The 26,923-nt window shown below is 38.2% G+C and overlaps 2 protein-coding genes across 2 annotated transcripts; one reads left to right on the plus strand and one right to left on the minus strand.

Moving 5' to 3' along the window:
* Positions 1-2,108: 2,108 nt before the first annotated feature.
* Positions 2,109-15,375, minus strand: LOC101486732 (complement factor B). Its single transcript, XM_004564070.6, has 18 exons — positions 15,217-15,375; positions 14,261-14,467; positions 13,991-14,176; positions 13,544-13,720; positions 13,116-13,202; positions 8,409-8,548; positions 7,485-7,629; positions 7,267-7,392; positions 7,005-7,103; positions 6,674-6,808; positions 5,033-5,139; positions 4,508-4,637; positions 4,248-4,386; positions 4,065-4,138; positions 3,194-3,294; positions 2,971-3,100; positions 2,800-2,849; positions 2,109-2,302 (listed from the first exon to the last, which is right to left on the minus strand). The coding sequence occupies exons 1-18, from the start codon at positions 15,272-15,274 to the stop codon at positions 2,129-2,131; spliced, it is 2,265 nt and encodes a 754-aa protein (XP_004564127.2). The 5' UTR covers positions 15,275-15,375; the 3' UTR covers positions 2,109-2,128.
* Positions 15,376-17,852: 2,477 nt separating this feature from the next.
* chek1 (checkpoint kinase 1) lies at positions 17,853-26,261 on the plus strand. Its single transcript, XM_004564071.4, has 14 exons — positions 17,853-18,032; positions 18,265-18,330; positions 19,368-19,482; positions 20,244-20,352; positions 20,550-20,614; positions 20,715-20,784; positions 20,894-21,082; positions 22,790-22,894; positions 22,979-23,062; positions 23,135-23,219; positions 23,302-23,470; positions 23,684-23,815; positions 23,923-24,024; positions 25,954-26,261. The coding sequence occupies exons 2-14, from the start codon at positions 18,266-18,268 to the stop codon at positions 26,044-26,046; spliced, it is 1,383 nt and encodes a 460-aa protein (XP_004564128.1). The 5' UTR covers positions 17,853-18,032; position 18,265; the 3' UTR covers positions 26,047-26,261.
* The last annotated feature ends 662 nt before the right edge of the window (positions 26,262-26,923 follow it).

Here is a 26,923-nt window from a genome sequence, read left to right on the forward strand (position 1 = left end):
TCCTCAATCTTCCTCTCACATATTCCCTCTTTCTCTGCCTCCACCCTCTCTACCATTTAGTTAAAGGGAAACCAGATGAATATTCCCATGGGAAGCCAGTGCATCACTAGCCCAAAGCACCACCACACATGTGCAGACACTCCCCCTCATAAAGAAGCCTAGCATTAATGTTGAAAATGTACCTCTGTTCTGTGATGTTGAAGCCAATATGCATTAGCAGAGAGAACTGCTAAACGCACATTTCACTGAGACAAAGCCACGTAGTTAAAATAACATGATTTGAAGCCATAAACTGGCTCTGACCACAACAAATCATTCGTAATGTAATGAGCTTGTTTGTTTGCCGGCTGTAAAAATACGACGACTGTCAAACTCAGTTAATTCCAGTCTTTAAGCAGGAAAGAGAAAGAAAAAACTTAATTACACGCTACAAAAGAACTCAACTTTCCACTAAATTCAATTTGGATTATCAGAGGTTGGCACGCTGCCCACACCAAGTGTCCGCATTGCGTACGCCCGCACAGAGAGCTGGAAATGGGCCCTGAGTCACTGACCTGAGGGAGCCGGACGGCTCTATCAGCAGAGCTGAGTGTCCATAAAAGAATTTTGATGAAACCTTTTAAATAGCTGAAGTAATTCTTTTAGTCATTCATTTTGTTAATCTGGTTTTGGAAATGTGTTTGAGGGACGGAAAGCGCTACCATTAACCAAACTGTGTGCTAGCCGTGTGATAGATCTCTGTTCATATCTGCAAAGAAACAAAAAGCATCCTGCTTATTCAAAAAAGGCTCTCTGTTATTTTATTACCAAGCAGCATCACTGTGTATACGCTATCCTTCTTATTATTGTGGCTTTGTAGACAGAGCGTTACAGTTCAGGTGGGATTTAAAGGCTTGTCAGGAATAATTTTATTATCATGCTAATTTGTACAGAGGCCCTGCGATCTGTGTCACACATTATGTCAGTTTTGGGGAAATGTTGAGCTTTGGAGGTGCAAAAAGGCTTTTTGCAGATATGCTGTATATACATAGTTTTCAGTCTGAATAAAAACCTTAGGATTTCAAGCTGTTTACATGGGATGTGTCAAAGATCATGCGATCATGGCATCTGTTTGGAAAATGATAGAAAATTTTGACATCTATGCTGTTGTCATTATGTTGTTTTTAATTATTTCAAAAAAGGCTCAGGTATGTCTGCTTGCAGGTGTGTGTGTGACACGCCACTGACATCATATTTGATACTGCAGAAATGTTGTGTCCTAATTTTGTCTGTATTCTGAGTGTGTGTGTGTGTGTGTGTGTGTGTGTGTGTGTGTGTGTGTGTGTGTGTGTGTGTGTGTGTGTGAGAAATAGATTACAAGGCACTTTTTAGTTTTGCCGATTGAATCCATAATATTTGCATCAGTGGGACTGCATGAGGTTAATGTGTCTGTGTATATAAAGATCAACCCAATCACTAACAATGCAGCCACTTAAGTGTTTGAAACTAGAAATTAAAACCATAACAAATGCATTTCTGCACTTTTCAATGGAGTTACCTTCCACAGCAGGAAGCGCCTATATAAAAACTATCTATACACAGTCACATTACACAGCAGCTCCCATTCATCATTAATCCCAGCCCCTCCCCTGGTATCCATACTGCAATGCCCATCTGCTGTATTAGTGAAGATTCTCTTATCGACCCTTTTGTACACAGGCACCTGTTCATGAACTGTGACCTGGGTCTGTAACGTTTACAGAAGCTAAAGTCTGTTTGTTAGTTTGTTTTGGCAGGTTGTGAACTATGTGCGTCGAATAAAATGTTCATTTCTTTCCTGCATACGGTCATATCTTTTACCCTGATCAAACTGATCTTGAACAAGCTTCTGTTCAAAACATAGCAAAGCACAGCTCAAACCTCAATTATTGGTTTTATTTCAGAAAATTCTGAGTAAAAAAGTGAAAACAGACTTTGTGAAAGTCTGTTTTCACTGTGAATTTACAGTGTGACAAAAAGAATAAATGAATGATTCAGTGGGTTCAATCATATGTTCTTCAATTAGAAAAATAAACCAAGGCAGCGTTTTAAACAGAGCACACATTGTATAAGAGAAATCCCAAAACGAATTTGCAGCATGTCAAAGAGTTTAATTTTCCAAAAACACAAGTGGTGCATAGTCCATATCTTGTCTTCCAAGTACACCCTTGAGGAAAGGGATAACTCTGAAGAGATTAATGTGAAAGTCTCTGGAGTTTGACGTTGATTCTTTAACACCACCGGCTGTGCACACTTTCTGGCTTCCCCAGCTGACCAATGCGACCTGTCAAAAAAACAAAACAAAAAAACAATTGGTTAATTAAAATATTGGTTATTTAAAAAAGAATGTACAAGGTAAAATGACATGAACTTATTTTCTTAGTGAATTTATTCCCTAAGGTTATACTTGGTTGTGATATACAAAACAAAGTAGCTGATTTAGATTTCACTGATTTGCCCTCACATGTAAGATAGCCTTATGGAGCGGTCGTACACGACTTATCGCTTTACTGTTTCTGCTTTCTCCTTGACAATCACGGGGTTGAGTCCTGCAAATTGTCAACTCACCAATGTGCTACCACTCACGCCACCAAACCAAGGAAATCTTTGCTCACTACCTGCTCTTCTTGCTAAAATTGCTGTTTGGATGTCTGTCTGTTCTGAGTAGGACTTTTGCACGGAATGTCAGGCAAATTTAAAATGTGTGTTTTTTCTGTTTGTAATGGCTGTGCAGCAGAACCGTTTGAGTGCAGTGGTTGCACCGTGTATATTGCAGCCTACCTGTATTGTGCGTTGTTGAAAGTTTTTATACACAGCACCTCCAGAGTCACCTGTACCAATGAATAGAAACACACAGAGATACAAAAAAACAGAAAACAAAGTCCGAGTCACTCATCTGCACCACTGTCACTGTATTGGAGTATAAAATTTGATATAAAATTAGGAACTTACCGGTACATGCAATATGATCTCTGAAAGGTTCCCGACCACCAGTGCATATGAAGTTATCCGTCACAGCATCTCTCAGTGTATCAGCCGTTATGCCCTCTACACCTACGGCATGTTTGATGCATTCATATCTCTACATCAAAGAGGTTTTAGGAGAAGAATAAGGAACCTGTGCTTACATACCCAAAGACACATGCACAACACAGCTCACAAGTGTAAAACTTACATTATCACCAAGCTTAGCATGGACATCTTTCAGGTCCACTACATTGCTTGTCCTTGTCAGGAAATTCAGTCTTTCGAGGTGATTTTTTAACAGAAGTCTCTCTGTAGATAACAGAGAGACAGAAGAATACAGGTGAGCCACTCTGCAACCCGTTCCATCAGTTTTTTCCTTTTTTTTTTTCAACAAAGCATACCTATTCACAGTGTATACCCAACAAAAGACAAAGCTTTCTGATGAAACAGAGGGAAAAGCTAAAAAGCAACAAAGAACCATCAAACAGGGAGCCAATGCACACCAGACACATAAGTAGTAGTTAGGGAAAAAAACAAAACAAGCAGAAGCACGAAGAAAAAGAATAATGGAAATGTGTAGCAAACATCCGCGTGTCAGTGAAAATTTGCAAAGTGAGTCCCTAAACACTGGATCACTTTGTCTGCTGCATCCTGCGAGCAGCCAAAGCAAATACAAGGAGCAAGAACCAGCAAACTCCTCTAAACGCTGGTCACGAGATACACATTTTTTTCCTTGTGGGGAACACAAGAAAAACAGTGGTTGGACACTGCGGCACAACTGTGTGTGATAAACGTGCGATCTTGCTACCTTTGCAATGGTTGCTTCTAAAACTGGACCAGGTCTGCAACCACTTGCAGTCCAGTTATCCACTTTTCCTCTTAGGGTTTTGCTTATTTCAGAAAGACAATGACAAAACTAATTGTACAAATATATAAGGACAGTGTGGCTCTGAGCTCAATAACTCACAGTCTGTTTAGGCAACATCACCCAGCTCTACATAAAATTCTATATCTTTTGTTGTTTTTACAGACTTGGCTCTATGATGAAGCTATACAGCATACATACAAAGTTATCACACCTTGTGACTCGCAGCTCTGGTCCACCAAATGTAGAGCAGCATTGGTCTCCCGGGTGCAAGGTATGCAAATGGGCCTGAAAAAATTTATTATTTCAAACATTCCAAACAATAAAAAGTGTTTTATCAATAATCAGTAAATCAGTACAGTACAAACAGAATAATTTGCATAGCCTAATTTCTTACCTCACGTTAGTGGATATGACAACATATTTCTCCAGTTGGATCAGAGCCACATCATAGTCATAAAACTCGTTAATGCCTTTATTCTTTTTGGCAGTAACATTGTAGAGTGGATGATAAAATAAAGTTTTTGCTTTTTTAACTGAAAAAAAAAATCAGTTGTATTATTGTTAATATCATCAATCAAAAACATTAGACATATTTATCTATAGCAAATTTATAAAACAGGGTATCATGCTATCTTTAGATAAAGTTTTCATTACTTTTGTTATCTCCATCATCAATTTCAACAGTGACTTTTTCAGGCAAAAAACCAAACACGCAGTGAGCAGCAGTCAGGACGAACTCAGGCGTCACCAGAGAGCCCATACATTTCTTCGAGTGACCGTCAGCCTAAAATTTGAAATAAAAAACAATCATATACTTAGACTGCTGCATGCACTGAAGCAAGACACGCTTAATTTACATAATTAATCTACTATGTAAAACATCTGGTAGGGAGAACATAGCAATATGGTAGATGAATCTGATGTCTGTTCACCTAAAAATAAAAATTCATTAAATCTATGAGTTTTTGCAGGGGCGTAATTTCCAGGGGGGCTATGGGAATTTACTCAGATTTATTTATTCAATGAGACAGACCCCCCCCCCCCCCCCCTCCCCAATGTTCAGCACAAAGTTATGCCTATAAGTTTTTGGATGGTTCACTAGCAAACATGTAAGGATAGAGATTTATATATTCAGTCGCATTACTCTACTGGTTTAAATGAAACAGCGAAACTTTTCACCTGAGTAGAAATAAACACCATCCATGGATACATTTTCCTCTTCAGCTCATTGCGGTTATCCGTATACTCTTTGTGAAGTCCACAGAGACCCTTGACTTCATCTTCATCTGCATGAAAACAATAAATGAATGATATTTAAAAATAGAAAATCCAGTGTTGTTCATGTAGATAGCAGAAGACAAGGAATACATTTTTTTGTTATGTGTTTATCAATTAAATTTCTTTTGCAGCTTTCAGCACGGAAGAGAAGGGGCACTTAGCTTACCATTTAAAATAGTCAGGGAGATGGGGCGAGTAATCGCGGTAATCACTGAGGCAGGAAACAGCTGATCTTTTTGTTACAGGTAAAATGATAAAGGACGTGAGGCAGACAGGGACTGTGGCCTGCTGCACAGACAGGTTGCATAAGTATACAACATGGATGTAGCCTCCAGATTGGAAAAATTAATTTCAAAGTGCCAATTCAGAAGTGCTTTAAGCCTAAATTCTATCAGAGGGCCACCAGATTGGGGTAATTGTGGTGCTGTAGAAGTTTACAGGGGAAAAGGCTTTTTGTCTTGATCTCTGTAATTTATTATTGAAATATTAAGTATGTTTAAAAAGAACAAACAACAAAAAAAAAACAATGCGTGTGCGAGTTCCCATTCAGACCTGCCCCTCCAGTCCCCAAAATCAACATCTTAGCTGCAAGATGCAAAAAGCCAGTGGTTGACATCGCGATAGTTACATTAATCATCTGGTCGTAGGTTGCTTATGTTCATGGACTCACATATGACTGCATGTAAAACTGCACGTAGCTTCTGTGAGGAAAAATTCCCCAGGCTTTGTATTTTCTAATGTGTTTGTTTGTAATTCAGTTTAATTTCTAAGTCCTTAAATCTGAAATAATTAAAGTTCAATTTCTGTTTACGTAGTGGGTTTGCTTTCATTTTAGTTTTTATGTTGTGGAGAGCATTTGTTAACTATAATAACTGTGCTTGCATATGTAAGCACAGTGAGCCCATTCCTAATGAGTTTATGCTCGCAGGTCCTCATTTTAAAGTCTTCTTGAATACAACATCATCTATATTTTGTAAAATACAGTCCACATTAACACTGCAGCTCAATGAGTGTGCAGTTTCACAGTAAGATGTTTTTTTCATGACTTATCATTATTTTCTTATTGAAGTTTTTAAAATTTCGTTTTCATCTGTTCTGTGAAGCACTTTGCAATTTTGTTCAATTCTAAATTGGTTTTTATAAATTATTATCATCAGTACTGCTGTTGTTAGTAGTAGTTGGTAGCAGCAGCAGTGAAGACTGAAGTTGAACAATGAACATTAGGCTGCATTCAGTTTGGATTTCAGTATCTCAAACCCTTTACATTACATTAAACTGCATTATACAGGTCCAGAGGGATACATGATCATATTTCTATCACGGCTACATCACTGGTGTCAGGCTAGATAAAGAGTAATCGCTCTGATCTCAGGTACTTTAGGAAACGAGAGAACCAAGCAGGCCTCCAGTTATGATCATTTGTCTCCCTTGTGTTTATTAGTGCTGGATGATGAATGCTGGAGTGAATGCAAACACACAAATACACACACAGCTGAACTACAAACAGATGGACGTTCATGCTTCACTTCAAACACAACTTACTGATCATTTCATCAAAAGTGTCTTGTAGTTTTTCTAAGTCCTTAACTCTGAAATAATGGGTTCCTCCAGTTCCTGCTGTGAGGGGCATTAGGTCATCATCAAAGATGTCATCTCCAATGGCAAAGATATAAATGTCTGTAGCAGAATGAAGCATAACATGTTTATTTATATACAATATATACAGAATGCTATTGAGCACGCTATGCATTAAAGCGAGCATCGAACAAGAAACTGTTGTGTATCAATAAAATGTTATTGTAAAGAAGGATCAAGTTGGAATGATTACACTGTATAAAAATAGAAACATGCACAAATTGGATGGAAAACTCACCAAGATAGTCGTCTCTGGATCCATCTGCCAGGTTCAAATACGCTGAGTTTTTTATTTTCGCTACAGTGGGTGCTGGTGAACCGCCCAAGTTATAAGCCCCTGTTGTGAAAAACAATGACAAAACCTTTTTTTTTTTTTAAAAACAATATTTTTAGATATTATTAGAGCCAAAAAAAAAAAAAAACAACCACATTGTGATAACAAGAAGTTAACGAGCATTTCTTATTGTTGACGGCAGAGTTAATCAAGAGGCTGGAAATACCATCTGTAAAAACGATGATGACGTGACGATGCTCCTTAAAATTCTCTCCAGCTCGAACCTTTATAAGAGCCATTTTCTCCAAGAATTCCTCAAAGACAAGGTTCAGATTTGTTCCCGTGTTTCTGTCTTTGAGCAGGAAGAAGCACAAAACGCACATTCCTTAACTTATTGTTAGAAACAAACTAACAGAGTACAATAGCAATACGTGCTTTACTCACCACCGATATCAAATTCTTCTAATTTAGTTTTGACATCTGATAGTTTGGCAGTGCCGTCCATAAAGTCAATAATGTTGACAATTTCATAGAGTTCAGAGGAGAAAAAGATGATTTCGTAGTTTGGGGTCACGGCAAAGGAGGCAATCTGTTGATACATAAAGGAAATCAGTTACATAAAGAGTTGATCTCATATGAACTTCTGTCACGCCATTGTGAACACGTGTAAACTTAATGCAACACCTCCTTACATTTCAGATTGCTTATGTTTGTTATTTTGTTTAGTAATTGGTCCATAAATCAGCAGCTAGCGTATCCTGTGCTGAACATTGACAACCAGCCAAAGGACTCATGCCAAGAAGCATCAGTCACGGTTATGAATTGTAATACATAATGAAATTTACTTCTAATGGGACGTTGTGGTGGCAGCCAGATTGGATGAGATTTAGTGTGTACGTTATGTGTACATCATGGAAGATGCGCTCCTTAAAGTGTGTCAGAGTAAAAAGCTTCACACTCACGTACGCCTGTGGGTCCATGTGCCACATTTAAAGGCAGAAATAAACCAGTGACACGTGAATAATTAAACTGCAGCCTGTCATTTTATCAAATATCTGATCGAATGTTCTAAAGACTCAGCGAATATGTTGCCAGCATCCTTCAACAGCAGCCTGTAGCTTCACCCTATGCACAGCGTTAGACCTCCAAACTGAGCCTGCAATTTGCAAAGCAATCCTAATATAACTCCAGTCCAAGCCCAATGTTGCTGACTGTTCGCAAAATCAGCACGCTATAGCACAAAAGGAGGTTTTGTAGCAGCATAAAAAACAAAAAGCTTCCAGTAAAATGTGCTTTCATATCATTTTGGAAAACTCTACTTTTGACTTTTTTTCTCAATTTTTGAAAGAAAAGCTGTTTGTTTCTCACCGTTGTGATGAGTTTCACCACAGCGTCTCTGGATTTATTGACATAATCTTCGCTGATGCTGTCAGAAATATCCACACCAATGTAGATGTTAAGTGTGCCATTTTTTGAAATCCTGATTTTTCTGCCCTCCTGTGTTTCTTCTGAATGACAAAAGATACTGTCAGCTTACACCTCACAAACAAAAGTCTGAATAAACACTGTCATTGTTAAATTATTATACAGATAGCAACTCTGTTACACTATATGTTTGCATATATTAGCACATTTTGTTGGGCTGAATTAACAACAAAGAAGCATGCATTATTATGCTATGATTAATTCTCTCATAACACCCCCAGTCATTGCCACAAGTAATTTTATTGTTATTTAAATATGCCTAAACAGCAAAACGCACCCATCACTTTATTAGATACACTTGTTCAACTGCTCATTAAAGCAAAAATCGAATCTAATGCAGATGTGGTCAAGACGACCCACTGAAGTTCAAACCGAGCATCAGACTGAAGAAAGGTGACTGAGTAGATCAGAAACTGCTGACCAACTGGGATTTTCTCGCACAACCATTTCTAGGATTTGCATAGAAAAAACTACATATCCAGTAGGGGTGCAACGATATTCGTATCGATATTGAACCGTTTGATACAGTGCTTTCGGTTCGGTACGCATATGTATGAACAATACAAAATTTGTAATTTATTTTATCAACTTTCCTTCTGACGATGCTGTCTGTGTTGAGCGCTCAGTGAATCTGCGTTCGACTACTCCGCCTAGGGTCGACAGTGCAGCCTAGGCGGAGTAGTCGAACGCAGATTCACTGAGCGCTCAACATAGACAGCATCGTCAGAAGGAAGAGCGCAGGGCAAGCTAGCGAGACAGAAGTTAAGCTCCCCTTGTAACATGGACCTCCCCCACCCTCATTCAGATCTGGCGTTTGGAATTATTTTGGTTTTCATGTGAGGTATGACCCTGAAGGTAAGTGAGTCATGGACTAAAGTAAAACAGTATGTTGGATGTGCCGTGCAATGCTCAATTACATGGGTGGGAACTAGTGTGTTAGCGCAGTTAGCTCGTTAACGTGTTGGCCGTCTAGCCCCATGCAGGGGGGGGGGGGATCGCGGTAGCTCGTTAACGGAGATTTGCCGTGTTGTGGCGTTAAGGTCATTTCAACGAGAGTAACCTGAAAGCACTAGTGGGAACACAACGAATATGACTGCACATTTACACCGACATCATCCTAGTGCAAAGACAAGTGGAAGCAGAAAAAAAAACAAGCAAGCATGCTACTAACTTTAGCCGAGTCATTTAGACAGCTGTTTAATATGCTGCTGAGAATATAGCCCAGAAGAAGCGGATAGTATAGCTTTTATTTTGGAAAGAGACATTTCTCTGTAATAAACTCTCTTTTCCAAAGATGAGTGATTCTTCAATCAGATACAGGGCTCGCAATATCGCTAGCCCAACGTCCCGGTGCTAGCGATTTTTTCAGTCGGGGTACCAAAATCTATCTCTGCCCTGCCCGTCGGGCTATTGTAGGAAGAAAAATATATGTCAATGCTTTTGCATTCTTTCGGAAATGTAGCTGGGTAATTATGTCATTGGCATCGGTGAGCCACTGTCAATATGTGACATATTGAAATCTCGTTTGAATTTGCGCTTGTTCTTTTGCTTTCACTTTGCAATCGCGCGAACTGTGTATAGAGAGCGACAGCACTGATCTGTGAGTGATGATAATTTGCGCACCAATTCCTCTGACATCGTCTTATTAATTGTTAGCTTACTATGCAAACATGAAACATGACAAGTGAAATCTCCCGCAGCTTAAACATGTGAGAGGTTGATCGCGCAGAGAATCGCTGAGCTTATGTGAGTGCGTGTGTAAAAGCAGCAGGATTTATATTTGACTACGATGACCTGGATGACTGAGAACCTTCACAGACAGATATATATTTTAGTTCTGCTGAGCCAAATAAGACAGGTCAGGGTGAAGAAGTGACAGCCAAAGAAAAGCTTACCACAAAACGGAGAAGTTATGACAAATCAGACTATAAGGCAAAAAGAAAGTGCAGCTTTATGGTTTCATGGACAAAAGAATTTCTGTGGCTGCAATATGACGAGCTAAATAACCAGGGCTGCACATAAGTGGTCCGCAGGTGCGCATTCGCTGTAAGAATAAAAAACACGCACAAGGGTTAGGGTTAAATTTAAAAACTGTACTTTTGAGTTAAAATATATATTTATAATTTTAATAAATGACAAATTAAAAAGGCATGAACATTTTTTATGTATCGAAAAAATATCGAACCGTGACACCAAAGTATCGAACTGAACCGAATCGTGAATTTTGTGTATCGTTGCACCCCTAATATCCAGGGGTCAGAGGTCATAGAATAAAAATGGCCTGTAAATGGCCTGTATTTGTATAGCGCTTTACTAGTCCCTGAGGACCCCAAAGCGCTTTACACATCCAGTCATCCACCCATTCACACACACACTGGTGATGGCAAGCTACATTGTAGCCACAGCTGCCCTGACATTGTAGCCACAGCTGCCCTGACATTGTAGCCACAGCTGCCCTGACATTGTAGCCACAGCCGCCTATGAATGGACAGACTTCTTTGAGCTGATAGGAAGCCAACAGTAACTCAGATAGCCACTTGTCACAACCAGAGGTGGCATAAGTATGCATATTTATACTTAAGTTGAAGTACAAATATTTGTGTTAAAAGTACTCTGGTAAAAGTTGAAGTACTGAATCAACTTCTTTACGCAAGTAAAAGTGAAAAACTAAAGCTTGAATCAGATATGTAAAATATGAGCAGAGAAAAAGTAGAATTTTTTTTAAAAAAGCTCTATTTTTTGTTACATGTGTGTTAGAGAGTGACTTTGCCTTCACACCTAAACTGGAAAATTTGTACAGCCAGGGGTGAAAGTGGGATTCAGTGGATGTGGTACCCTAAGATCCGTTGTACTGACTCAGCATGGGGAACAATAACCTCAGTATAATTTTTATTGTGAGTTGTAGATTTTCTTGGTGTACAAGCTGCGATCAGCTGACTTGCTGCTGTTCCTCTGATGTTTACTGCTCTTCGTGGATTTACAAAACTGAGTTCAATGAGATGTAAGCAGATGTTTCACAAACATTTATATTTCCAATATAAAGTTGATATAAAGGCCGGATTCAGGCAATGAATCTCAGCATCAAATTCAGCTTTGCTACTCTTGATGTAAACCTCTGGTTACAAAAAAAGTATGCAGGAGAGCATCTCTGAATGCCTGACACATCAACAGAAGACCACTCTGGCTGTCACTGCTGTCAGCTAAGAGCAGGAGTGCGAGACTACAATTCATACAGGCTCACAAAAAATGGACAACAGAAGATTTGAAAAAATTTGCCCGGTTCGATGAGTCTTGATTTCTGCTGCAACATTCGGATTATAGTGCAAAGACATTCATGATGTGTAAACAACTCCATGAAAGCATGAGCAATTCACCCTGCTGGTGGTTGTGCAATGATGTGGGATGGTTTTCTTGACAAATTATGGGCCAAACAGAACACATTTTAATGCCACTGCCTAAGTATTGTTGTTTACCATGTCTGCTGCTTTGCAATTGATTGATTGATTGATTGAATCTTTATTTTGAACATGTTGAAAAAGTATAAAAAAAAAAAAATAGAATTAAAAGAGACAAATGAACAAAGCAAACAAAAGGAAAACGAGCAACCACAACTCCAAATAACGTCCATGTTCAAAAAGGAGCAGGAAGAAGCATAAGCTTATTTAATCCCACCCCTTTTCCACTATCTAGTATCAATAGACTACAGAAATACCTCCTTGTAATTACATTATATGTTATGTGTAATTTTTTTTTTTTTTTTAATATATACACATATATGTTTCTATCTATCCATACCTACGTATATACACACATACGCACATATACACATTTTCAATAACCCCATTAACACCTGAAGGATACACAACCTACAATTTTATATATATTTAATATATATATATATATATATATATATATATATATATATATATATATATATATATACACATACATATATACCCATACCAACAAACCCGTGCATGCGCACACACATGAAAATATTAGACAAGAACACCCTATCAAATCTCTACCTTTTCCCTGTACCCTGTAAAAACCATATCCTTAAACCGCTTTTTAAACTGCGCCATGCTTGGACATTGCTTCATATCTTTACTTAGTCTGTTCCACAGCTTCACTCCACACACAGAGATGCAAAAACTTTTTAATGTTGTACGGATACGAGGATGTTTTAAATTTAATTCCCCCCTCAAATTGTATCCCCGTTCCCTTTTAGAAAACATTTTTAGAATATTGGCAATCACAGCGTACCCATCTTCTGATGGCTGCTCCCAGCAGGAAACCCACCATGTCTCAAAGCCCAAATCATCTCAAACTGGTTTCTCAAAGACTTCAGTAAATTAACTCAAATGGTCTCCAGTCACCAGCTATCAACCCAACAAAGGATATTTGGGATGTGGGGATGATTCACATCTGAAGCCAACAGATATGCATTTTGCTGTCATGTGAATATAGACCAAATTCTCTGCTGAACGTTTTTCAAGATATCCTGTACCTGGGCTCCAGAATGGTACTAGCAAGATGTAGCTAATATAGTGTCCAGTGAGAGTATGTAGTTGTTGATCAATAACTTACCTGTGGACTCTAAAGTGGTCAGGCTCTCTTTAATTGAATTGCCAAATGCCTTTGAAACCTCCAGTGGTGTGTCGAAGGTGTGTTTATCTGCAAGAAATACGTATGTGATATATAACAATTATACTAAAGAAAGACTTTATAACAAGGTGACTCTCAGGAGTTTCAGGAAACATTTATAGATAAGAAGCTGGTGAGGGATCATATTGTCACTGCACACGTGATATTTAGATGGTCAGTACACATCTGCAGATCCTATTTGCTTAACCAGTGACTAAGTCACAGCAGGACGTGATCCCACACTGGCTTCCCACCATTAAGGCCTCCAAAGGAAAACAGTATATATCATACAACCAGAACATTTAAAAGAGCAAAGAGTGGCTAAGATGATGGCACAGAGTGTAAACAGTATGTGTTTGTGTCATTCTTACAGTAGCATGCTGGCTCAATGCCAGTCCACTCGCTGGTCTGCTGACACACTCGTTCACTGGAGCCCACCAAAAACAGGTTTCCATTGCAGGTGTATCTCACCGTGTCATCAATTCCAAAAATATTCCCCACTCTTGAGGCACCAGGTGGGATACCAGGATTAGGACAATGATCCCCAGCTTTGGTAAGAAAAAAACCCAATGTCAAAAACACAATGGAAGGCCTGAATGCAAGCACCTACTCAAGAAAAGACCGTTGTGGGGCTACAACAAAAACCTTACATTCATCATACTGTGTGTTTTAACAGCTGTCAAATCTAAAGGTATAAAATGTCAATTTCAGTCTGTCTAAATATACATAATAAATTGTATTTTTTTAAATACGAGAATGAAATCTAGAAAGCTGGAACAGCAATGATCAAGTTTTAATCATTGCTGTTTGGGACTCACAGTCACGCCTGCAGATTGGAGTGGAGCCGCTCCACTTCCCATTCTTTAAGCACGCGCGTGTGACTGAGCCTTGCATTGTGTATCCAGAGTAGCACTCATACGTGGTCTCGTTGTCCACATAGTACTTGTCCTGAGGGGGGGAGACACTTCCGTACTCTAGCACATTGGGGTCTGGGCATTCAATCACTGTGAAACAAAACAAAAGGACCCTCAGTTAATATGTTGTTATCAGGCAGTGTGAGGCAAGGGAGAAACATCTTTGCCACTCACGCCTGCATCTCTGAGCTGGAGATCTTTTGGGTTTTGGTCTCCAGGAGTTATTAGCCTGACATAAGCGGGTTATTGCTGGGTATGGATAGTAGCCCTCAGGACAGTGGTATACCAACATGCTGCCTCTCTCCAGGTTGTTACTCAGTGTGTAATTCCCTCCTTGCATTTGCAAATTACTCTCAGGGCAAGCACATCGAACACCAGCTCCTGAAAAAAAAAGTCCACAGTTCTCAGAGGCTACAATTTAAGTATATCATACACTTACATACGTACCACTACACAATTACTAAAGTAGTGTAAAATTGAAAACTTGCCTTTTTTTAAAGTGCACAGTATGCAATGAATAAACATTCTTTTATTAAAATCATCATTTTATTATTTTATTAAAATCTTATCATCACGAACGGTTTATACATTGTTTTACTTACCTTTGCGAAGTATTGTTTGTATTACAAGAATTTAAATTGTTATGTTTTAATGTGTAAAAATGCAAAAGTCTGATATTTTATATTTAACACAACATTATTTCTTTATTTCCATAAATAGATGATGAACAACATTTAGAACAGACTTACATTTTCCGAAAAAAAAATCTTTAAAATTCACTATAATCACATTTGATGATGTTGCTACTTGATAATGATTTTATTTATTTAATTCTTGGCAATATAACTACCTCAAATTAAGAACATAACATAGTTTTAAGAACATAAAACTATTGTACCTTAAGAAAAATAAGCATAGAAGTCTCTAAAACCTGATGGATAGAAGGACGTTTGTGTAATATTCAGTTATATATTAGTTAATAAATAAATATATTTGAAAATTGATCAGTTTTTATATCTGTGTTATGAATACTAAACCTTATACAATGCATAAACCTAAATAAACAACAAAAACATTATTGGAAACTCAAAACTGTATATAATTTTTTATCTAAAATAAAAGTATCTTACCCATCCAAAGTGCACATAAAAGCGCTGCAAGCCGACTCAAGTGGATAGAAAATCCCATCTTGAAGCTTAAACTGGGGGACAGTTTAAAAATGAGAGTATATTGCAGAAGTGGCCGATTTATTTCGGAATAGAGAGTGATGTTTAAACTGGGAGTGGACAAAGACCATCCTGGTACTTATTAACTTTATGACCCGTAAAAGAGGATCAATACATGTTTATCACAGAAAACACTCAAACAATTTCTACATTTACATAAATCCTTCTCAACTGATAACTTATTTAGAATTACGCAAAGATCTCTTATCTAATATATTACTTACAATGTGAGCTGGGACGCTATTTACAGTAGTTATTATTTGTAAACTTTGCTTTACTTTTATTACGTGCTGAGCATCTCAATTAAATACATAAATAAATACAACCAGTAGCAAAACATTTACCAAACTGATTAGGTTCATTAGTAATAAGATTTGCTATACAAAGAGTCTCTGTATCTTTCAGCAATAAGAATGAAGATCACTTCATCACTTTGTGAAAGACTACGTGGAAAACTGACAAATTCAGAGTACACAAGGCACGAGGCCAAGAACTGATCCCGAATGCCCCCAATCTCTGGATCTCCAGCTGGTCCTCCATTAAAGACACACTTGACACTTTACTAGGAATATTTTGCTGTCTTTTTTCTTGATATCTTTTTTCTGGGAAGACTTTGCTCATGTTATGAAAAAGATGCCAAACTATGTGATGTTGTGTTATAACACCTGGTTGGTGCAGTAAGAAGTGACAAACAGAAAGCAGCTGAGCAGCTGAACCGCTGTATTAAGCAATTATCTTTCACTTAAAACAAAAGGTGAAGCACTACAGTAACAAAAGTGCTCTTGACTCAGATTTTTGATTTTTTGATTAACTGTTTTCATTTATTCAATTGTTTATATATGAAATAGTTAAATGCATCAACTACAAATGTGGGTTGCATGGTTTGTGTTGTGTGTCCTGACCTTAACTAAGTTTTTTTGGATCCAGGATTTCCCGTTATGTGTACACATGCTGTCACATGTTACACGAAAAACAAAGTCATTGTGAAATCAAGACAAAGTACAAACATTCACTTCATCATTTCCCAAAAGCACCAGGCTTGCTTGTTGACACATTGATTCAAGTATTGATTAAACACTCCGTCGTGCCTCAAGCTCTCTCTGGCTTTGAGTTTGTTTTCTGAAAAACATTTAAGAGATTATGTTTTGAAAATGTGATTTTTTTGGTCTTCTTTTTAATTTACATGCCACACAGACTAACTGGGCAGTTTTACAGTGTGAATACTGGACACATCAGTTCCTCCAGTAACAAAACTCCACTATTATTTTCCCTTTAGTGCCCTCAATTTGAAAAGCCTTAGTTCTGTAAGGGCCTTCTGAAATGACAGTATCTGCAGGAGCTTCCAGCTGAAGCTTCACACTTCCAGACACCTGAAAGTGGTTTAAATAAAAGCTTTGTAACATCCATTAACTAGAAAATGTTTTCTCACATGGCAAGAAAGGCTTTTTGAACATTCATTTGCATGAAACTCACAGCTGCATTGCATTTCCCTTATTTTTGACCCATGTGTATTGTAGCACTTTTTGTTACTAAAATTGGATCTTGTGGATTCCACATGCAGCTAGCATGTTATTGTAAATGTCATAATCTGTATTTCTTACATAGTTTTTTACACTGCACAATGAGTCACATTAGATTATTAACATGTAATTACATTAAGTGTGTGTATAAATATTGGTAAATATATTGTAGAAGGGAATAGATATTAGGACATCATTTTTAATGTCAGGGTAGTGGTAGAGTTTGGTGTCATTCTTTCTGTGTTGGTGCTGACCTGAGTTAGGGCGACTCTAAATGAGGATGGGTGGATGGGTGGGTTTTTGTTTTCTTCTCATGTTATTGTTTGTTTTCTATCTTTTATTATACTTCTTAAAACAGCAAAGTGCCAATTATTACTGTGAAACACCTGCATCAGTAATTTCAAAGAAAGATTTAAAATGTTTTTCAGCTCTTTACAAGCCCAATTCAAAAAGAATTGGGAAGCTGTCCAAAGCGCTGAAGACAGAATGCAATGACTGGCATATCTCATAAACCCAAATCTTATTTACATAGAAAATAAAAAAACATGCCACATGTTTAACTTTATAGGCTCCAACCCCGTGAGACCCTAATAAGGATAAACGGAAGAGAATGGATGGATGTTTAACCCTTTCATGCCTAGTGTATCGTATTTAATACATGCAGTTTTTTGTGAATTTTTGAGACTTCTACATCATCAGTGTGATTTGTTACCCGTTTTAAAGTATAAATAAATTTTGCAATGCTTTTTAAAGCATTTTTTAAAGGCCAGATGTAGCAAATATGACGCAAATTACAACTACTATAAGGGGGGAAATATCTAAATAACTTTATAAACAAATCTTTCAGCTGGTTCAATAAACTCTCCATTTAAAAATTTTGTGGCAATTATTCAGGCTTTAAATAATGTTGAATAATGAATTGTAAATCTGGCATGTTTAATTCGAATAAGACTTGGATAACAGTAGGTGAACAGTAGGTGGCAGCAATATGTGTCTGACCGGCTAAACTCAAAGAAGAAGAAAAAGAAGAGAGGCGTAGAAGAAGACAAGGCGGAAATGCGGAAGTTATCGCCAATGAGACAACAACGCGCCAAATTTGTGAAAAATCTTTAGAAGTCAGTGCAGCAGGTTGAAGACGTACGTCTGAGCTTTAAGGATAGCTACATGTGGCAGTCGCTGCTGTGTGAAAAGGCTGAGCAGGTAGGTTATTCTTTCATATTTTCGTATTTTAGTTTTCTTAGCGGTTTTCTTTTGAGCATCATGACATTTGACAGAACTCTGTCAAAGTGCTGTCAAAGTTAACAGTTTTGCAAACCGGTAAAGGCTTAACAGACACTTGTTAGAAGAAATAGGACCCATGTTGTGAAAATAACGAATACATAAGTAAATATTAGAAAGCGAAAGTGATGAATGCGTGTGTTTCTGTCTCTAGCATGGCGGTGCCTTTTGTGCAGGACTGGGACGTTGTTCAGACTCTGGGAGAAGGAGCCTACGGAGAGTATGAAAGATTCCTTATCATTGTTTATCATTAGCTTATCGCCTTTAATAGCTGTCCTCTTCTAGCCATCGGACAAGGATTTTTTTTTTCTTGTTTCATGGGATCATGACAGGCATGTATATGCACTAGAAATGTTCATCTGATAATCCAAAAACATCACTCACAGGAGACACCTGACTCCATCGCAGTCACAGTTAGCTTTGAAAAAAAGGTAGATGAACCAGGTATCAAAATGTAGGTAAAAATGAGACCTTACATATGCGAAAACATGTTTAATGTAGTGTTATGAGACTTGAAAGTTTAACCATTTTTACAATAACAATTCCATGTTTTTTGCAATGGAATTGTTAGAAAACAAATCAAACAGTCAGGGTAGCAATGACTGCTTCTATCATTCTTAAATTATGGCATTATGCCACCATTAAATGAGGTGTCCAGAGATACAAATGCTCAAAGTTTGTTATAGAAGAAAACTACTGCACAAAAAGAACCTTTTAACTTTAGATTGACTCTTTGAGTGGGTTTAAAATGATCTTAAATATTTCTGTTTGTTTGTTTTTGTTTTTCTGATGTATGATGATTGCAGGTATTTAATCAACTGAATCAGAAAGACCTGCAGCTGCGAATGACATCACTAATATCAATCATGCTTTTCTTGTTTTCTAGAGGTCAAAGTCAAGTTAACTTATATAGCACATTTTCAACATTGCATGCTGCACAAAGTACTTAAGAATCTAAAATGCAACAAAAATAAATAAAATGCACAACAGTGATGTAGTAACATATAGAAGGGGAAAAAAATAAATAAAATATAAACAACTAAAACAGACGGACTTTGACACCTGACCTTCTGATTTTATTGAAAAGTTTAACAAAGTTTAAATTACTTGAAAATTATATCTAGAAACACTTTAGGAAGACTTTAGCTCTTTGTACATCCTGTTTCCATTCAGACTTCCTCTCACTTCTCTTCACCTCTGTGTTCTCTTTTCTCTTTATGATCTAACCGGTTTGTCCTCTTGTGTTCTTGGTCTCAGAGTGAGGCTCCTGGTGAACAGACAGACTGAAGAGGCGGTAGCAGTGAAGGTCATCGATACCTCGCAGGCAAAAGAGTGTGCTGAAAATGTCAAGAAGGAGGTCTGCATCCACAAGGTACATCCATCACTTTCACCTGCACAGTTAGTATGAATGAAAGCAGCGGCTCACCAGTGGTGTGTTGTAAAACAAGTCCAGCTGTTCTTAAATCCATATATTAATACAGTAAACAGCTGCATGAAAGAAATTGTTAATTAACTGAATCACAGCTTTGTATGCTCTCATTTCCCTTTTCCTTGCATCAGTTACTGACTGTGAGAATTAGATAAAAACTGTTACTGTTGTGAAAACCAACTCTAGCCTCAGCTGATCTGGGGACGTTGGTAGCCCTCAGCTCGAGGGTGTCATTTGTTGGGAAAAGTTTGTTAAAGCTAATGCTATTCCAGGCAAGCTGAAAGCAAACATGCAGATAAGAATACAGATGTACAGATGTGTCTGCTTGTTTTGGCTCACCTAAAATTATGTGACATGATGACAGAAGATCCAAAAACCAGCTGAACAGACACCGAAGAGGCAAACTGAAAGCAAACATGTATGAAGTCGTACTTCATACTAAAGTAAAATATAAAGAAATGGCATTTGTTATTAATGTTGGTTAGATTCATAAAGATAAACTGGCTGAGACTGACCAGTTTGTTCCTCTGGTTTACAGGTACAAACTGATTGTAAGCAATTTAACACAGACTGAAGTTGTTTTTATTTTATTTTTAATTGTTTTAGATTTGTAGAATTAATTAAAAACGTTAAGCTCTTAGCTAGGTAGAATGATAGCTGAGAGCACTGTTTTGAGGATCTTTGTGTGTGCACTTAACTCATAGATGCTCAAACACACCAACATTGTACGCTTCTTTGGCCATCGGAAGGAAGGACCAACTGTGTACCTCTTCCTGGAGTACTGCACCGGGGGAGAGCTGTTTGATCGAATCGGTGAGCCGTAAACTGTCATACAAGAAAAACCTTTTGTTTGCTGATTTATTCTTCCAACTGTAGCTTTCCTGACTCGGATATGATTAGCATGAATACATGAATTCAACTTAGCTGAAATGCGTCTGGAGTTTTCAGTAATCATTCTTTGCAAGTATTTGATTTCAGGCTTACTCTTTCTTCTTTTACGCTCTCTTTAGAGCCCGATGTAGGGATGGCTGAAAAGGATGCTCATAGATTTTTCCAGCAGCTAATAGCAGCTGTGGTGAGTGAAGAACATCTTTGTGTTTATGTGACTTCCTGCATATTTTCCTGCTGTTGTTCTCTTTTTTAAGTTTTTTTTATTTTTATTTGACCTTTTCTAGGAGTACCTCCATGATTTTGGCATCACACATAGAGACATAAAGCCAGAGAACATTTTGCTGGATGACAAAGGTGAGGAAATGCAATCTTTATTGAGGGATTCTCTTTTTAGGATTCTCTTTTATTTCTTATAACCACCGCCCTCTGGGGTTGATTTTTTATTTTATTTTTTTACCTTCAGATAACCTGAAGCTGACAGATTTTGGCCTGGCGACCATGTTTCGCTTTAAAGGCCGAGAGCGCCGTCTGAATCGATTGTGTGGGACTCTTCCCTACGTGGCTCCGGAGCTTCTGAGCCAAACTGAGTACAGAGCTCAGCCTGCAGATATCTGGGCTTGTGGCATAGTCCTCACTGCCATGCTGGCTGGTGGTAAGATCCAAAATTTGAAGATCATACACACATCTGTAGTCCAATACCATATGACAGCAATGGCAATGAGAAGTTGATGATATCACAAAGCTGTTAGGTCAGCAGGGCCAGTGTCAAAGCTGCAAGTGGTTGTTGTGCTTGTGTGAATTTGCATTTGATTGAATTACTAATTTTACTAAATTAAATAGCTGATTTTTCATCATTTTTACTGTCTTGTAACTTGCTGTCATATTTCTGCCTGATGTCAGACAGGACCATCCTCAGTTTTCGTCTCCATCTTCAGTCTGACATTGTCTGAACTTTACAGTCGAGCAGATTCAGTTTTCAATCTTTACAGCCTGACCTGTTTACCTGAATATCATCTTATTTTAAGTCAACAGTGAAGTACAAACAAGCTAGGAGATCACATGGTAATAGAAATAAAAGAAGAAATACTTTATTTATCTCTTATATATGAAATTCTTTGGTTATAGCGGTTAGAATTTTTATAATAGAAGTATAAACAGTTAGTGTATATATTAAAAAAAACAACAACAAAACATTAAAGCCCTTAATCCGTTTCGTTTGACAGATTTCCTGACTGTGCCCTTCTGGTGATGTTGAGAGAATGTACAGGTCCACATGGTTCTCACTGTTGTACACGGTGCCATTTAAGTTCTTTCACTCTGTCCATAAAAATCTAAACGCTTACTGGATTTAAGTTTGGCCTCTGTTCAGCAGTTTTTGACTTTTTTTTTTCTTCTTTTTTTTTTTAAGTTCCATCAAAGCTCTGACCCGTCTCTGATTTCACCATGAATGTCAAACTTGTTTAAAGATTAACTTCTATGTTTAACTGCCCCAACCTCCACATTGCAAATCAGCACTGCTACTGAGGTTGGCTACAATCCAGTGATCAACTAGATGCTTCCACACACACACACACACACACACACACACACACACACACACACACACACACACACACACACTCTCTGTCTCTCTGACAAGGAGTTGTGCGCTAGAAAAGTTGTTTACCCCAGGAGGGTGAAACTTTTAGTCCAGAGTGCTGGTACGGAGTTGACACACAGTGTATTGAAAACATGTTTTGTCTTTTGTTTTTGTTGTTGAACATGACAAACATTGAGGCAAAAATTCAAGTTGCCTTTTACAACCAGTGGAAGAGACTGAGATGCTTGAGTTTTGCTCTGTGAGAGGGCACATTACTTTAGCAGTGACACCCAGCAGGAGGGACGTGAAGGGGAAAATGACTAAATTAAAAAGTAAAGTATTTCTAAGGTGAAAGCTGTGTATGTTTTCTTAAACTTTGTCACTACATGTCTGTTATCCGCTGCTTATTTTTTGCCCCATCGCTGCGGAAATCAGTCAGGTCGATGGACGCTGGCAAGTTACAGTTTTATAGATATATTTATATCACATACAGATATAGATATCTGTGTTTATACGCTTAAGAATTGGTTGTAAACTTAACCAAATTATAGACTCAAGGTGATTTAGTTATCTTGAAATACAGTCACATCACTGTAATGGTAAAAAAAAGAGATTGAGGTCTGTTTAAAAATTCAGTTTATTTATTGTATACAGTTCTGAAAGATCAGACAGCATGTCTTACATCATTAGAAAAAATGCAAACGCTACTTCTCTGAGGTTGTGCATCATTGAAGTCCATGCAGTTAATGTGAGGAAACCTTTTTGTTGTTTCCTTGTTAGAGTTGCCGTGGGACCAGCCAACTGAGAGCTGTCAGGAGTACGCAGACTGGCTTCAGAAGAAAACATATCTACCTCCTTGGAAAAAAATACAACCACTGCCTCTTAGTGAGTCGCACGCTATTGTAAGTTTAGTTACTGCATGTTTTACATGTTGTTCTTTGGTTCATGTGTAACTTTTTTTAAATTCAGGTTTGTTATCCAAATTGCTGCTGGCCAGTCCAGATGCACGCATTTCCATCACAGACATCCAGAAAGACCGCTGGTTTACTGAAGGCAAGTCCCAGCAACAGGTTTAGTTTAGCTTCAGTGTTCACTGTACTCATAATGGTCTTTCTGTCTCTGTAGGAGTGAAGCAGCCAACAAGTTCTCTGCACTCAGGAGGGAACAACAGTCTTCGATCTGATGGGTCACTCATATCTCGGGCCAACAGGTCAGAACTTTGCGCTTTTCTAATTTTAGCTCAATTTCTTTTTGTGTCTGATAATCTTAAGAATGTCTTTCTCTTTCTGTAGTGATGACAGGATGCAGTTTTCAAGCTCTCAGCCTGACTTTGCAGCCGGTGGCTGGGAAGCCATGTTGTTAATTAGTCAAAATGACGGTCAAGTCAGCTTCTCCCAGCCGACCAAACCTGAGCACATGTTACTGGGTAGTCAGTTACTAGCTACACCAGGAGCCAGTCAGGTAATTCACATACTCAGTGCTGGATTGGTTTCACTACGTAAATGTTTATATGTGTATTTATTCTCACACACAAAGATGCAGATTATTCTTTTTTTTTTTTAACCTTTCACCAAAGTTTCTTTTGATTTAAAGGCATCTGAATATCAACAAAACTCTGATGCATTATTGCTGTGAGCTTTTTAACATGTCCTCATTTCTTCTTTCTGTGCACAGTCGCCGTGGCAGAGGTTAGTGCGGAGAATGACGCGTTTCTTCACTACTGTCAGTGCTGATGCCTCCTTAACTGCCCTGAAAGACATCTGTGAAGGCCTGGCACTTGGCTTCAAACTCACTAGCACCAAACAGGTATATCTATACTCAAATATACAAGAGTTTTACATTTCCTGATAACACAGCCTTTTCTTCTGCGTCTCATCATAACATACTTTTATTTTTTATAACACACATTTTAGGTGACCGTGAGCACGCTTGACAAACGCAATAATAAGCTCATCTTTAAAATTCATTTGTTGGATATGAATCAGAGAGTGCTGCTGGACTTCAGACTGTCTAAGGTAGGTTTTATCATTTAAAAGATGAATTGTATATTATTTCTAACACGATTTATCCCCTGCCTTCTGCACGTTCTGACATCTTAACCACTCAAGCTTGCAGTCCATGCAGTCGTGTGAAAAATGAAGTTCAGATTCAGTAGCTACATCAGTGTCTCACATCATTGTGGAGGAATTTTGGCCCACTCTTCTTTACAGTACTGCTTCACTTTATTGAGGTTTGTTTATGCACAGTTCTCTTAAGGTCCCACTACAGCTATTCAGTCACGTTGAGGTCTGGACTTTGAGTGGAGCATTGCAAAACCTCTGTGGTAAATGCACTGCTGTGCTTGGGATCATTGTCCTGTTGCATGACCCAGTTTTGGCTAAGCTTAAGCTGTTGGCCAGATGGCCTCAGATCTGCCTCTAGAATACTTTGGTATACACAGAAACCTCAGTGACCGCAAGGTGCCCGGGTCCTGTGGCTGCAGAACAAGCCTGAATCTTAACACTGCCACCACTGTGCTTGACACATGGTCCTGTGTATTATAGTTAAACATATTTACCTTCGTCTCATCTGTCCAAAGAATTCTTCCAGAAGTCTTGTGGTGTGTTTAGATGCGACTTTGAAAACCTGCCTGTTCTTTTTTCTTTCTTTTTTTTACTTGTTCAGTCTTTTTCAACTAGAACTTTTTGAAATGATTGTTTAACATTTAGCATGCAAACTGAGTCCTGTAGAGTCTGAGATGTAGCTCTTGGGCTTTGGCACTTGCAGTAAGGATGTAGTTTATGTTTTGCAGGACTGCATGGAGTCCTTTTGAAAGCTTTCTATTTCATATGACTTTACAACAAACATTGTGACTTGTGCTTTTGAACTTGGACAATGGAAGACATGAAGATCATTTTCAGTCTTTTCCCCAGACTGGTGGAAAGTTGGTTTCAGCTGTCTGTAAATAAGGATTTTTCAAACTGGCTGAACCAATAAACTCACTTGAAAACCTCTACATGGATAAGCAGGGCAAATCACTCTTATTTGGCCTTACACAAAAATCCATCAATAAGCTTCAACGTGTCCAGAACTCTGCTCCCCGTATTATTACTAGGACTCCCTCTACCCACCACATCACCCCTATCCTGAAGCAGCTTCACTGACTCCCGGTTAAACTTCGCATTAATTTTAAAATACTCCTTTATACATTTAAGGCTATTCATTCTCTCTCCCCACCATGCCGTTCTGGTTTGGTACAGATCTCCATCACATCCCAGTGCCTCAGATCCTCCTCTTTTTCTTTCTGTTCCATCCTTTCGTCTTATCACAATAAGGAGCAGGGCTTTTAGTCACTCTGCCCCTCGACTTTGGAATTGCCTACCCTCTGACCTCGAAAACATCACTATTCCCTTTTTTTAAGTCAACCCTCAAAACCCGCCTGTTTAAGATAGCCTACTCTGTATAACTTCCCATGCTCTTAAACTTGTACAGTGTCCTTGGGTGAGTGGAGTGGAACTTGTTAGTGTATATTACCCCTAATATTCATCCATATGTGTCTGTAAAACAATATTGTTTTTAATGATACCCGTAGGTAAACAGATGTAGGCATATAGGGCTTAGATTGTACTTTATTGAGCCCCGTGGGGAAATTGCTCTCTGCATTTAACCCATTCACTTAGCCTATATTGTAGCCTATATTCATGTAAAATATCTGTAAAACTTAACTCTATCTATATAGATGTATGCATGCAGTCATCCTTATAGGTCAGTTGGTTTCACTCATGTTTGTTTAAAACGGGTTTACTGAAAGACAAACTGTAGCAGAATTGATACAGAGAAACCCACTGGTCTGAGTCACCTAATGAACAGGTCTAAGAGTACAATGTCCTCAGTGTATGAGTGCACTTTCATCTAATCAAGATGGGTGTGTGTGTGTGTGTGTGTGTGTGTGTGTTTGTTTCCAGGGTGATGGTTTGGAGTTCAAGCGTCTCTTTGTGAAGATCAAACACAAGCTCGGTGACATAATCAGCACTCAAAAGATTTTGGTCCCCATCTAGTGAGCAGATCTTCACACTAATGCTCTCTACCATGGACTGTAGAGAGGCAAACCTGTGTATATATTTACTTGTTTTGTTGATGTTTTTCATGTATTCTGCTGTTGAGTGAGTATGAGTTTGTCTACATTGTCGTTTGTGTTTCTGCTATTAAAGACTGATGTGTTCTGATTATGTTTAAACAGTCCAAAGTCTTGAATAAATTATTAAAAGACCAAAGTTGTGCGCAGAGTATTTTGATAAATTCACACTGTAGCTTTGCTGTTATCCATGAAAATCAAGTACACAGTACTGTTAAAGTCTGGAGTTATACCTCATTGCTTTATACTTTGTTAGGTGCTAGTTTGCTAGTCTTACCTTAAGGCTATCACGGCCTAGAATAACTGAAGATCTACACAGACATAAGTGTTATTTATTGAAACATATGCAAACATAAATAGAAATATAGAGTATAAGGCAATTCTAACAAGTCAATATTTGGTATGACCACCTTTATTCTTCAACACAGCCTGAACTCTCAAGGCTAAGTAGTCTTCAGGAATGGTTCTCCAGGCTTCTTGAAGGACATTCAAACCTCTTCCTTATATGTTGGCTGCTTTTTATTCGGATATCTGTCAACATGATTCCCACACTGCTTCAATAATATAAAGATACAGGTCTGGGGAAGCCAATTCGTGTTCCACTGTGTTTTTTCTGTTTATGTAAGCTTTTATTATACTGGCAGTGTGTTTGGGATCATTGTCCTTTTGAAAAGTTGTTGCCAATGAGATGGTTTACAGATGATGTTGCATGTTGGATCAAAACAGTAGTACTTTGCTCATCATAATTTCGTCGGTTTTGAAAAGCTCCAACACCACAGGCTGAAATGCTGCTCCAACCA

The sequence above is a fragment of the Maylandia zebra genome, linkage group LG10 (assembly GCF_041146795.1).
Source record: "Maylandia zebra isolate NMK-2024a linkage group LG10, Mzebra_GT3a, whole genome shotgun sequence".
Classification (NCBI taxonomy): domain Eukaryota; kingdom Metazoa; phylum Chordata; class Actinopteri; order Cichliformes; family Cichlidae; genus Maylandia; species Maylandia zebra.